This window comes from Pseudopipra pipra, chromosome 2, assembly GCF_036250125.1.
Source record: "Pseudopipra pipra isolate bDixPip1 chromosome 2, bDixPip1.hap1, whole genome shotgun sequence".
Taxonomy (NCBI): Eukaryota; Metazoa; Chordata; class Aves; order Passeriformes; family Pipridae; genus Pseudopipra; species Pseudopipra pipra.
The window spans coordinates 15,365,642-15,378,938 of NC_087550.1; the positions used below are offsets into that span (position 1 = coordinate 15,365,642).

General features: G+C 41.4%; 1 protein-coding gene across 4 annotated transcripts in view; it reads right to left on the minus strand.

The window, feature by feature from the left end:
* Positions 1-349: 349 nt before the first annotated feature.
* APP (amyloid beta precursor protein) overlaps positions 350-13,297 on the minus strand; it is a 204,243-nt gene continuing 191,295 nt past the window's right edge. For all 4 annotated transcript variants that reach the window (XM_064644010.1, XM_064644008.1, XM_064644009.1 and 1 more), the window contains 3 exons: positions 11,161-11,261; positions 8,032-8,178; positions 350-1,616 (listed from right to left, as the gene is read on the minus strand). In XM_064644010.1, coding sequence (XP_064500080.1) covers positions 1,515-1,616; positions 8,032-8,178; positions 11,161-11,261 — 350 coding nt within the window. In that variant the 3' untranslated portion in view covers positions 350-1,514. The remainder of the gene's footprint in view (positions 1,617-8,031; positions 8,179-11,160; positions 11,262-13,297) is intronic.

A 13,297-nucleotide genomic window follows, 5' to 3' on the forward strand; every position in this document is an offset into this window, starting at 1 on the left:
GGGCAGAAGGTGCTGGGCTGGGGTTTACGCACCACAGCTCCCCCATGGCTTTGCCCTCTCCCTGCAGCTTTTGGGAGAAAATTCCTGGGCACCTGCTGGGAGGCAGCAGCACCAGGCTGGATGGTCTCGCAGCCTGGGAGGCTCCCGCTGGCCATCACCAATGGAGCACATTGCAGGGCATGGATCTTGCCAGAAAGCCATCGGAGCAGCAGTGGTGAGGGAGGGCTTGCTGGCAAATGGCTCCTAGGGATGGATGGGGAGGCAGGAGGCTGGTTAGTCATCTGTGCCACGCTCCCCTGTGAGAGCGAGGGTGGCTGGTTGGCGCAGAAACACACCACTACAACAGGGCTCCTCCAGGAATGTATTTATTTACATTAAAACACTATTATACAAACTGAAAGAAAGGAAAAGGGAAAAAAAATAAAAGAGACAACATCCTAGAGGAGAAGCTGTGCCAAAGTCAGCACCCCCTCTTCCCACCCTGTCTTGCTGCCGCCTGCCTTCTGCTCTGGTCTGACTGTGAGTGCCGCGATCCTTGTGGGAAAATCCCTTCCCAACCCCCTCTCAGTGTGAACATCCATGTATTCTGTTTAAATGGCTTTCAGAGATCTTTGTTTTCTTCCTCCAAAGAAAACTCTTGCCCACACGTTCTTTTCTTAATTTATTTATGTAACACAGTGTAGAAAGCTGTCAATTCATAAGCAATGGCTCTGTACAATCATCCTGCAGAGGACCCCTGTTAATTTTCGGCCAGCAGGCACTTCTCCCCCCAGAAGTGCTCACAATTAACAGGGACTCTTTTTAATTTTTATTTTTTTTTAAGATCAAAAAGATACATGGAAAAGAAAATAAAGTTTACCTTTCAATGCCTAAAGTGTGCACATAAAACAGGCACAAAGAAACGAATGTGTATTCCCATGATTTCTACATCACTAATACAGCAGGAGCAACAATCTGTACAATAAAATGCAGCTGCAGAGGAAAAGAATTTCAATAACTCATCTGGAATACTTTTTAAAAAATGTTGTTTTACTTTAAAATGCATAGTGATCAGAAAAAAATGCTCAGCAAAGAGAAGCAGCTAAACCCCACAGACACAGAAAGCATCCCCCATCAATTCTTAAAGCATATTTCAATTAGGACTTAATTTTTGTCACAAATCACAAGAATAATATACAACTGGCTAAGGAGCTACATGATAAATAATTGGGAAAGAGAATCTATCCATGCACTAGTTAAATACAGCTAACCTCTTTACAGTACACAAAAAACATTCATTAATAATGTAGTGTAAAGACTGAAATGTAAAGAGAAAGAGAGAGAAAATACATTACTGATTTTATTAATTCAAGTTCAGGCATCTACTTGTGTTACAGCACAGCTGTCAAAAGGCGAGAATGAGTAAATAATAAAACAGAGTGTTTTTCTTTCTTTCCACATTACTCTATAACTGAACACCGATGGGCAGTGAAGCAATCATTCTGCTGTCCAACTCATGAGGCTGCTGTGGTGTCCTAGTTCTGCATCTGTTCAAAGAACTTGTAGGTGGGATTTTCGTAGCCATTTTGCTGCATCTTGGAAAGGTGGCGTTCCTCGGGTGTCACTGCAGCATCCACCTGTCACAGGAGGGAACAACCAGGGTCAGATTCCTGCTTAATTCACAGCACAATCCATGTTTCCCCCCCCCACCTCAGGGCCATCCAGTGTACTTTGCACCCTTCCCTCTGTGTTCAGGCAGAAAGCATCCTCTGGTTCACTTTTTGAACAGAGTAATATGCAGAAGATAAAGCACCAAGAACAACTCTGCAACTGATCTTTTTGCTGCAGGACTTCAAAATCAGCTGACCAAACTCAGCAGTACCAGCTTTGGTTTTTGTTGTCTGGTTTGGGAAGCATGCAACTCCACAAACAAAAAAGGGGATGTAGTTTGCATATCTCCACTAGTCCCTCGTTATCAGGATTCCCCCCCCCCTTCAGAATACACATCAATATCAAATGGATCTCAAAAGAAAAGAAAAAGCTCACTAAAAAGCTGCACTGGTTTTATTTCTATCTAACAAAATTTGACCTTTCTTGATTTCTTGGAAGATGGGCACAAAGACAGCTCAGTCAGGATTTCTCCACTGAATACCTACGACTTCACAAATTATTTTCTTGCTTCTCTGGACATTACAGTAATACAAAACTCCATAAAATCAGAGTGCCTGAAAACAGGCTCTAAATCATAATTAGGTATTTTACCTCTGCTGTCTATGAGCTCCATACATGTTTGTGTATTCAAAACCTACTGTATCCTAGCTATCTTGGTAAACCTGTATGAAAATAGAGTTGAGAAAGTCTGCTTGGTTTGACAGCTCTTAAATGCAAAGGCAAAAGTGAATTTTACATTGTCAAAAATTTAAAATCAGAAGGTGCCTAAAACTCTACCCTTAAATATTAGGTATGAACATTTTCCTGTGGGTTCCTGTGAATAGTGACCTCCAGGAAAAACAGCAATTCACTTTTAGCATCAAAAAAGATTTTAGGATAATGAAAAGTGTATTCTCTCAAGAAACCCTAACTTACTCTATCTAAGCTTTTAATAAAAAAGCAAAGGAGAAGTACTGATGTCTAAACCTACTCTGCAATACTGGGAATATCTCATCTTAATGAGGACAGACTATGACCTTTGGTAAATTGTTCCCCGATACTCTTGAGAAAGATTAAAGGTATGTTCTTCCTTGACTGGGACAAACATAGGCTGCTCAGCTTACTTTTGCAGCTGTTCTTCCATTGTGGCAGGTTGTAACAGTACCTTTCCCATAGAACCACCAGAAAATGGTTCCTTTCAGAGCTATCTCCTCTTTATATCATCTTTTACTTGCTATTTAAGAGAAGAAATGGTTCTCTGTGTGGCACATGCATCGGATTGTTCAGATGAATTGCTAACCCCAAATCTGATCCACTTTCATATCTGTGCCCCCTCTAAATCTCCTTGTCCATGTCCCAACTCTCAAAACTGCATTTTCAATCAACACTGTATCTTCCATCAAGTACCTTTTTTAAACAACAATTACACATTTTTGTGAAATACCCAACTTCAAGGGTTATATATTACTTTTGCTCACGAGCTCCATAGCTGGGAGCCCTGAGCCTTCCAGCAAGCTGTTGACTCCTGAGGGCAGAGAACAGGATGCCAGGCAGAAAGATCACTGGGCTAGACTGACACTGTGCTCCCTGTGTTTCCAATTCTGCAGTATAACTTGGATTTTTAATACTGCCATTCACAGGCTTTCTCTATTTTTTGAGTTGCATTTGCATGCAGTAATTCTGTTATGCAACAACCCACAAATCCATCTATTTCTTCAATTCCTGTGATATGCTTTTAGGCAGCAAGTTTAGAGGTCACTCTTGCTTTATTTTTCTTGTTTGAGAAACCAGGGTGGAGAGGGAATAGTGTCTGTCTTTCCCTGCCCCCCTCCCTCTCCAAAAGTAACAAACTGTTCCATCTGAAAGATGCAGGCTCCCCATGGCCAGCCCACCTGAGTGCGGAGTGCTCAGCTCTGCTGTCAACAGTCACCTTTGATCCATCAAGGACAGGAGAACTGGGAATTTCACAGCCAGTCTCCTCTTCACCCACCCGCTCCCAAATCCCCCAGACATCCCTGAACAGCCACGTGCTCACAGCCAGGGTACAGTTGTGCACTCGCACTGGTCTGTGCCTGCTGCTCCCGTGTACCCTTTGCCAGTGGTGGGACTGAGTGAGGAATGGTGAGACCTACCACACCTCACAGCACCCACCTCTGCAACCACCCCAGGGGCTGAGCTGTTTCACCTGCCCTTCTTTCAGAGGTTACTAACTTCTCCCTGCACAAGAATACACCATCTAGATCCATATGCAGTGGACCAGCGTCTGGCAGTCCCTCGATGCTACTGATGTCCAGCAGAGCACTTGTCTTCTGTGTATGCCAGCAGTGAAACAGCAGCAGGGCCTAACAAACCCATTCCTTATAGATTTTGTACAAACTTGCAAAAGGCCTAACCCCTGCCTTGAGCACCATGCAAATCTAACAGCATTAACTATTTCTGTTGTGACAATGTTGCCGTGTGCCATCTGCTGCTGAAGTTGTCACTACCATGGCTGCAAAGGCAAGGACAAAGCAGGGAAAATGGCAAATGTCCCTGGAGCCTTTTCAGCACTTACAGAAAATAAGAATAAAAGCAGGTGCAGAGGAAAAGCCACCCTTCCTTTCATTCTTGAAGGGACCAAGTCAGCCCTGGTTCCTGTGCACTGTATCACCATACTACTGGAGTATGTAGTGCTGCTCCAAATCAAAGAGTGAGAGTCTCACAACTCACAACTAAACCCACCAACAGATTCTTTTCTAGCATGAAATTAAAGCTCAATATGAAGCTTTGGGATTGATGGACCAGGAATCCCTGGGCATCAACAGGATGTCCGAGATCATCTTCCTTCCTCGGAGGTTCCCTCACTTGGGCTGGGATGCAAAAGACAGGGATGCCGGGACCTGTGCTGGACTTCCTCATCTTTAAGCTCCAAACAACACCGTATTTAACTCTGCCACCTGTTTTAGTTTGAGCCTCCCACTCAGCACTTCTTATTCAGGACTAGAAAATGTGAAAAGTACACAGCATAACCCGCTTGCAGGAAATGGGGTGAGACAACAACATAAATTAAAAAGGAATCAAAGTAAGGGCAAGGTAAAAGAGACTAAAGAACTGATGAGAAACTTGGAAGAAAATCAAAGAGGAGAAAAAGATTAGGAAAAAAATATGAGAGCAGTAGGAAAAGACTGAATTTTTACCACCTTTGCACAATATTCCATATTAAAAAGTCTCACTTTGATAAAACCAGTTTTTAGCGAAAATTCAATAACCTCTGAAATAGGGCATTTGGCATTTATAGATGAAAGGGATTTACTGAAGCTCTTACTTGCAGTCTTAGTCAATTTTTCCTTTAGATTTCCCCTTTAAAATGACCAGTGCTGGTACCTCCTCTCTTTCCTGCAGCTGTTTGCTGCAGGGCAATCCATCTCACTGCCAACCTACCTGTGCTGTCACTCACCCTGAATGTCTTCTCTTCTACTCCATTTTACCCATTCTGAGGCTGCCAAACTCCACTCATTCCTTACAACCTCTGTCCTAGGTATTGCTCTGCCAAACAACATGCTTTGAACCCAATTATCTCCTTGTCAGTAAATCCCTAAAGCCCCTTACCATTTCAAGAAGCTTTTTGCACCCATTATGGAGGTGGCAGAAGCTGAACACAGTATGTAAGAGGTGTGGGCACACTTCTCTTTTCTATGACGTGATGTCTCTTGAGGAAACCGCTCAGTCAGGGAGATAAACTCTTTTGAGGCTGTTTGCCCACCTATCCCCATCTGCAATTGTAGTGTCATCTCTGCTCCTGCTGTGAGCCCTCCTGTTGTCACCTCTCCCCACATTCTCCTGTTGGAGGTGCCACCTCCATCAGGATATTCTTTGAACAGAATATCCTCAAAGAGGACAAGCTGAGACAATCAGCTGTTGCCCAGTGCACAGGAGAGGTGAGAATCTCTCTTTTGCCACCTGCTTTCATGAGAAAATAACCTGCAGATAGCTGGGGTGGGTGCACCAGCAAAAAACACAAAACATTTGTTGGAGCCCCTGTGTGCACTTTCAGTCTCTCAGTCATTTATTTACTTAACTTAAAGAGTACTCAAAGTTCTTAAGTTCTTTTCCTGAGGAGTCTGAATCACTTTGGAACATTTTTATTTTCAGACTAGGGAAAAAATTGTTATGACACTTCTAAATAGGACAAGTATATCCCTCCTCAGAGTTTCAAAAAAGGCTAACAGGATTTTTAATAACTTATTTTGTTAAAAAAATCAGAGTGAAATGAGAAAAAGTATAACAGAGTTGACTTTTTGGAAGTAAAGAACACATGTGGAACAGGACCTGTTTTGTAATCTTGCATCCATTACCACAGTGTTAAATTCTCACTGCAACTTCTGACACGCAAAAAAGAGGTTGCAAGTTTTGTTAAAATATACTCAGCCAACCTAGAGCTGATGTACAGTTATTTTTACACTGAGTGATTCTGCTCTTTCGTGCTTTTTATGCACAGTACATTAGAGGTGCACTGTGGCTAAATGAATTAATCCTCTTTAGAATGGAACAGCTTAATTTTGAAGACATTTTGATATTAAACATCAACTACATACAGAACTTTGAGTGGGGGTTTTTTTTGTCCCCAATGCAAGAGCTACAAAATTTTCACCAACTAAGGACAAAAATAGATGTTATGCCTTTCTTGCAGGCGAGAAGCTCAGACAGTGAGCCCATGCAGTCTGCCGAGACCACAGAGCAAGTCTGGCAGAAGGAGGAATCCTGGCTGCCAATGCCAGACACAATGCAGCAAATCCACAAGGTGACACCATCTCCAGGGTGATACTACAGACCAACCAATATTCTCAGTACATCTGCATGCTGGAGCTTTATGGTTTTATCAGTAAAATTTTTTATTCCCCAAGTGATGCTGTCATTTTGACATGAGTTACTTATTCAGCTCGTGCATGTTATTTCTAGCCCAACATTTCCAAGTTCACTGTCACTGAAGACAGTTCGTGGAAATCCAGGATTACCTTTGTCATATCACTGTATCAGGCAAAGCCCATCTGGAATTCTAAGGTCATACTGCAACACTGGTATGTCCACATTCAGTGTCTGATTTGGGGCTTTGGCCCAGCAGGCCTCCTGGCCTTTCTGTTGTCACTTAACTCGGCCAAGAGAGAGTTTCTAGTGGCACCACCACTGGCAGCAGTTATCAGGACAGTGGTTTGAAACTAAAACCTGCTTCAGTTCTCTACAAAACGGACTGAATGCTATCATACAGAAAGTTAAAGGGTCCCACTTGCCGTTTTCTGTCTCTTGGTTGAAAATTCTGCACACCTTGGTATCTGTGCAAATCTCACCCTACATGGTTGGTGCTTTTCTGACCATGTTCTGACCTTCTTTGGAAGGTTTCAAACTACACGGACAACCACAGCATGGAGAGAGGGACACACAATGGGCTTAACACAGAGCCTTACCCAAATACTTTTAAGACCCTTCAGTGACCCAGACAGGGGAATAAATGCATCCTGAAGAATGTGTCTCCAGCAAGACTAAAGCAAGGTTCACTTGACTCCAGGTGAAACCAACATAAACTATGACTTGATCAAGATTTAAGTTTCAATCAAAAATGTAAAATACCAAATCTGGAGGGCAAAAATATACAAGTGTCTTGAGTGCTTGCTAATACAAGTACTATCTAAAAATCAGACACACAGCAAACTAAGTAGGGGAAAAAAGTTACATTAACCTCGTTCCAGTTCTCATAATTAAGTTTTTCTACTTCTTTAAGAGATCTTGTCTTAAAGCCATGCAACAGATGAAGTATTTTAAATTACTGTAAATTGACCACAAATTTCCTTGGCAGGCTGAGAAGGATTTTCACCTTGAAAATTCTACCTAAGTGTCTTATATACTATTTTTTTTCTCAAATATATGAGTTTCAGATTAGCCACAGATCAAAAAAGTTGGTAGCAACAGAAAATCTTGTTTAGGGAACAGAGAATAATAAAATATCTGTATAGGGAAAATCCTTGCAATGCACAGCACAAGCCATGGAAGACCAGCCTCAAGTGTAAAAACTAAATAAAGAAATCAGTGTGTGTGAATTCCCAAAACCAGATTTTTCATTTTGCCCAGTATCTGCTCATTGGCTACTGTCCTATTTCCAATAAAATGAACTTTCACATTATGAGGTGATTGGCCTGGGATAAGTCCAGAAGAGATTTCTGTGGTTTTATACCCAATGTAACATGATTCGCGCATTGTGTCTGCACTTACTGAATAAAGCAATTTGACTCCACACTGCAGAATTCAACCATGACAATTCTGAATGTAGCCAAAACCACTGTTTCTTCCTTTGAAAATTAATATTTATAGAGCAGTGTGTTGACTGTGCTGTACAGGTGACACCAGTTGTGCTTGGAAGCCTTTTCTTACCTCCACAACCCCATGGTGAATAGATGTGTACTGCTTCTTCTTCAGCATCACCAAAGTAATGACAATCACTGTTGCTATGACAACACCTCCCACCATTAGTCCAATGATGGCACCTTTATTTGAACCCACATCTTCAGCAAAGAACACCTAGAAAAGAAGAACAAAGGAAGGTGGCTAATAAAAAAGCTCACTGTACATTTGACTAACCTGCCCGGCTGCCACAGCAATATGAAGCCTATTAAAGCATCAGTAATTAAACAGCACTGCAAGTCCTCCTAATTACTCAAGCCTGGATTGCTGTGCCACAAAGTGCTCAAAGGTGGAGAAGAGCAATTTGGGAAACCTATATTGTCTGTGCTGTGGCTTAGTAGGGGACTCAGCTCCAGGCTCAGCTTCACACAGGTCTTGGACAGCAGCTGCCTTTTTTCCCTGAGGAACAAAGTCCAGCTCATTGCACAAAGACTGATGAGCTTTAGAGAGGAACCGAGGAGCACACACATTTTCTTAGTTTTAGAATACTAATCATATAAATAAATTTACCTCTGTGTGGCTTGTTTGGACTATGACACATTTTTTCAATAAAGGAATAGTGAGAGACCTGTAGGACAACAGTGAAACCTGCACACAACGAGCTGGGAGAGAACTCTCACACTGAGTCAACAAAAATTAACACACTGATTTAAGTGACCACCAAGGGGTGCTTCATGATTTTGCAGGGCAAAGGGAGAATGAGCTGTGCCTGGATGATGTCAATACCCATTCATGACCTAACAGGTACCAGTGCTGAGAAAACCAGAGAAAATCCACTTGAATTATATGCACTGATAAGGTGAAACAGAGGACAGCAAGATGCTTTATTCTGCATTTAATAAGACTGGCTTTTAGGAGCAGGTATGAAAAGTGGGTGATTGTTTTCCCTGTCCTGTTTTATATTCAAGGAATACATTGGATTATTTTACATCTATGCATATCCTACAACCCTTTTGTCCGCTTGTCAACAGCAAGCTTTTATTATTATTTTTAGCCAAAATGGGCAAAAAGGATTAGAGAATAAATTACATTCACAGAATTGTAACACTACCTCAAGCTGAAAGACTAAATACTTTGACAAGTATTTAACAAAAATGCAGAGTGAAGCAGGAAACCAGCTGAGAATTATAATGAGCTGTATAACATTTGCACTCTAAGAAACACAATCTTCCTCAGAGAGGTATTAAAGCATGCAGTATAAATATTTATATTGTTCCTAGGCACAAGCAAGAAATATGTTTAAACAAAGTTAAGAATTCACTAGAAAGCACACACAATGGACAGTGTTGGCATGAGCTGATGTGAAGTAATAATTTCTCCTGTCAATTTTACCTACCCAGGACTGAAATTCTGTTACCACGCTATCTTTGAGCACTGTGGAATACCCCAGCTAATATGCAAGAGAGGAAGGCCTTAAGCACTCTGAGCCATGAAAATCAACTTAATGTACAGTTCAAACATGACCATCCATAAAGCAGAAAATAACTGCAATTTCAGCTCAATTCAGAGGTTTGAGTGTAAAATACAATGTGCAATTCAATTCAAAGCAATATCCTTAAGAGACTCTTTCAATAAATCCTACCAGGACACGGAAAGCACAGATGAAAGTGTTTTCTGCTCCCTACTTTTGAATTAAAGCTAATGGAGAAGGGCCTTGGACAGGACATGGAGTGTGGTAAGGAAGCAACGCCCTGTAAGCATCAGTCCAATATTTCTCAGCAAGACCAGACTCCTTGCTCAGTCTTAATTGAAAAGATAACCTGGAAGACAGCTCACTAATTTTGCAATAGTGGTTGTACCTACCAGTAAGAAGGATGGAAAAAAATGCTGTAAGAAGCTAGGAAGGTCCCATTTTAAGCAATGCACTCCCCATCAGCCACCACCGTAAGGGAAGTTCCCAGCACCAAACTGTGTGGGTTGGTATCAAACCACTTAGACACTGAATGGGGCTGCTGGGAAATGCCTATGACAAACCAGTATCTACTGTGTCCAGAACACATTCCTGCAAGTTCCTTCCCTTCAGTACAGGTTTGCTTCATCTGGATATTTAACTCATCTGAGCTAAGCATGTCAGACTTTCCCAAATTAGTGCTAATGTATTTTGGATTAGCTCGTCAAACTGGGAATTCTCAGTTCTCGGCATCAAAGAGATGGCAGAATATCTTTTCACGTAGTGATTGCCTAGTTCAAATGCAAATTTGAGCCCCATGTTAATTTTAATTTTCAGCACTACTTAGCTTTAAGAATATATTAAGAAAAAAAGCTTTCAAGCTTAATATCAGGATACTGAAAGCCATGGAAATGGAAGCAGAAAAGGTTTATAGTCAACACTGCTGTATGGGTTCTTCATTGCTTATTAAGGGACTGAAAAAAGCTTTTAGAAGATGCTTGCTCTTACCTACATTGCTTTTGGTTGTACTTTTTATGTTCATAAGAAGTACAGTTCAAATGGGGAACAATATTTTGCTCCTACGTGCCCCTTCACCTGTTAACAATCATTTAATATACCTTAAGGAACAAAACACACAGACAGAGCCAAAGTAAAATTAAGGCCAGTGGAGAATCTCCTCTTATCCCAAGCAGGCAATCTTGTGAAAGGTTATGCTCCACGGTGTTCAGCTTCCTTCATGCACCACCACCATCTGTTTTGACAGGAAAGGAATCTATTCCTGAAACGGTGTCACTCTATTTCTTGCTGCACCATGCTGTGTGTCTTTTTTATTTTCTTTTTTTAAACTTAGCATTTTCCTTCCTCTGTATCCCTTCTCTTTAGTTATGAGACCATGAAAGATGGACTGTGGGACAAGTACTGTCCATATGACCACATCCAGTGACACAGCAGTGCAAGGCCTGGAACTGTCAGAATTTCCTTTCATGTCAGACTTGATGACTTTCCACCCTCTCTGCTGACATTATTCCAGGTTTACTCTCATCAAAGAGAGAACCAGAAAAATCATAATCTGTTCATGTGATAACTTTCTGTTGGCACTTTCAGCATCTACATCACTGAGGGGAAACATGGCCATAAGTGACTCACTAGCTCGAGACTGAATCAGCAACTCAAGACGCAGGTGTGGAAAGCACAGTTTGTTCACTCACCAGCTTTTGATGATGAACTTCATACCCTGAGTCATGCCGGAACTCCGCATCCATCTTCACTTCAGAGATCTCTTCTGTTTTAACATTGGTCAGCCCAGAACCTGAAGTGCAAAGACAAGGCATTAAATGAAGTCAGCGATTCAGATCCAGTAAGGTTCTGCTCAACCCCACCCTTACCACAGAAGGCGGCATCGGAAACATTCGCACAGAGGAGGGAAGCAACGTAAAAGGGAACGGGGAGAAAAGGGAGGTACGTGTGATGTTTCAGTCCCACTGAGGTGACACAGAATGAGCTGGTAAAATTCCTCGGTTAAACGATCCTTAATCCACTGCAGCCCTATTGGTAGGAGCATCAAAGGCTTTCAGCATGAACTGAGCTGTGAGAGACCAAAAGAGGCCTCCTGAATTGGCTCACAGACTGCAGATAGATCTGCTCTGACAGCCTCTTTAGCAATGTCGAGAAAATTTGTTGTTTAGGTCAAAATCATCCTCCTCCCTAAGCTCAGGCTGCTGTGAGGAAAAAACAATACCCGTGGTGTGAGGATGGGAACCCCAGATATTGTATTTTCTTGTTTCCTGGGAGTCTGTACCTTTTGCACAAACATGCACAAGTAAGTTACTAAAATGTCCGTGAGGTTTACACAGTTCTTACTTGTTTTCAGATTTCATACCACTCAGAACTAATGGTTCATGGCTTGTCTCCTCTCTGAGAGGTGATAACTGTCCCACTTTATTAAAAACATCCAGTAAAGCAAGTGAGCACAGCTTGCAGCAACCCTGTTCTCCCCTTATGGGTGTGCAAGGGAGATGCTGGACTTGTCTAACTGGAAAGAAGGTGAGGATTTCCTCTTGGAAAACAGCCTTAGGAGAATGAGCCAGACTTGATTGCAGCAGAACAGTGTATCCTGTATGTGTATCTATGAATCCTGAAGAGCTGGCTCCTGCTTATAGAGAACATATGGATATTCATGGAGCTGGTTATTTTCCTTCTCAGTATCAATGCACTGACATTTGTATTTCTTGGAGGTGCAAACACTGCAGAAGAATGAGATATTTATGAGATATTATTTCCTCTCCCTATTGAATATAATAAGAACAAACTGGTTCATATTCCTTGTCTGTATTTATTTTAGCATTTTCTCACCCCCAGCTCTTCTCTCCAAGGCTTCATTCTTATTATCTTGGGCTGACCTTAAGTTCTCATGCAGAGGAAGAACCTCTTTTAAAATTCTCAACACTACTGACTGCTCATCTGTTCCACTGTCTCTCTGGACTCTAAACAAATTCCTGAAGAATTCCATGTGCCAATAAGCTCCACAGTACTCAATGCAAGAATTACTGCCCTTTGATTGCCTTTGAATGTGCAATTTCTTTATTTCATCAAGTCCTGGTTTATTTTTGAATTATGAGTCAGCAAGAACAGACCTTCCCAAGAACTCCTCTGGACTGTACAGACAATCCAATTCTAAGGTTCTGATTTTTCTTTTCATAGGAAACCATGCAAAGGAGAGAACAAGAATTCATCTTCATGCCATAAAGTATTTATGGTTATTTTCTTGAACAGTCTGACTGCCCCATAAATTCTACCTTGCTGTCTTTTTTTTTTTTTTTTGTAAGAAATAAAGCACTTAAACCTCTCAAATTTCTCTGGTTTTTGATGCTACATCACAGTACTGACACAGACATATTATGGCATTTACATAGGAGAGACCATTTCTAAATCCAAGAACCATAAAGATCCCATGAGGATCTGTGCTGTGCTATTTGCAAAGTGATCTGGATAAGGGAGTGAATAGTGAAATGAGAGTTTATTAACAAAAACTAAAAGTAAAAATGAGGATAGTCAAAGTAAAACCAGCTGCAAAGAACTGCAGAAGGATATTACAAATTCCGAGTGCAAAATAAAAGGGAAATGATAATGTTGATACAATGTAAAGTGGTGCTTGTGGGGATACACAGTCCTAACTATACATACACAATAAAGGCTCTAGTATAGCTCTGTTCCACCCAGAGACAGAGACCTTGCAGTCCCTGTGCAGTCAAAAAGGCAAAGAGAAATATGAGAAAACAGAGAAAACAGAAAACATTGTTACACCACTGGTTAAATTCTGCATCTTCATTTTAAATCTAGCTATCC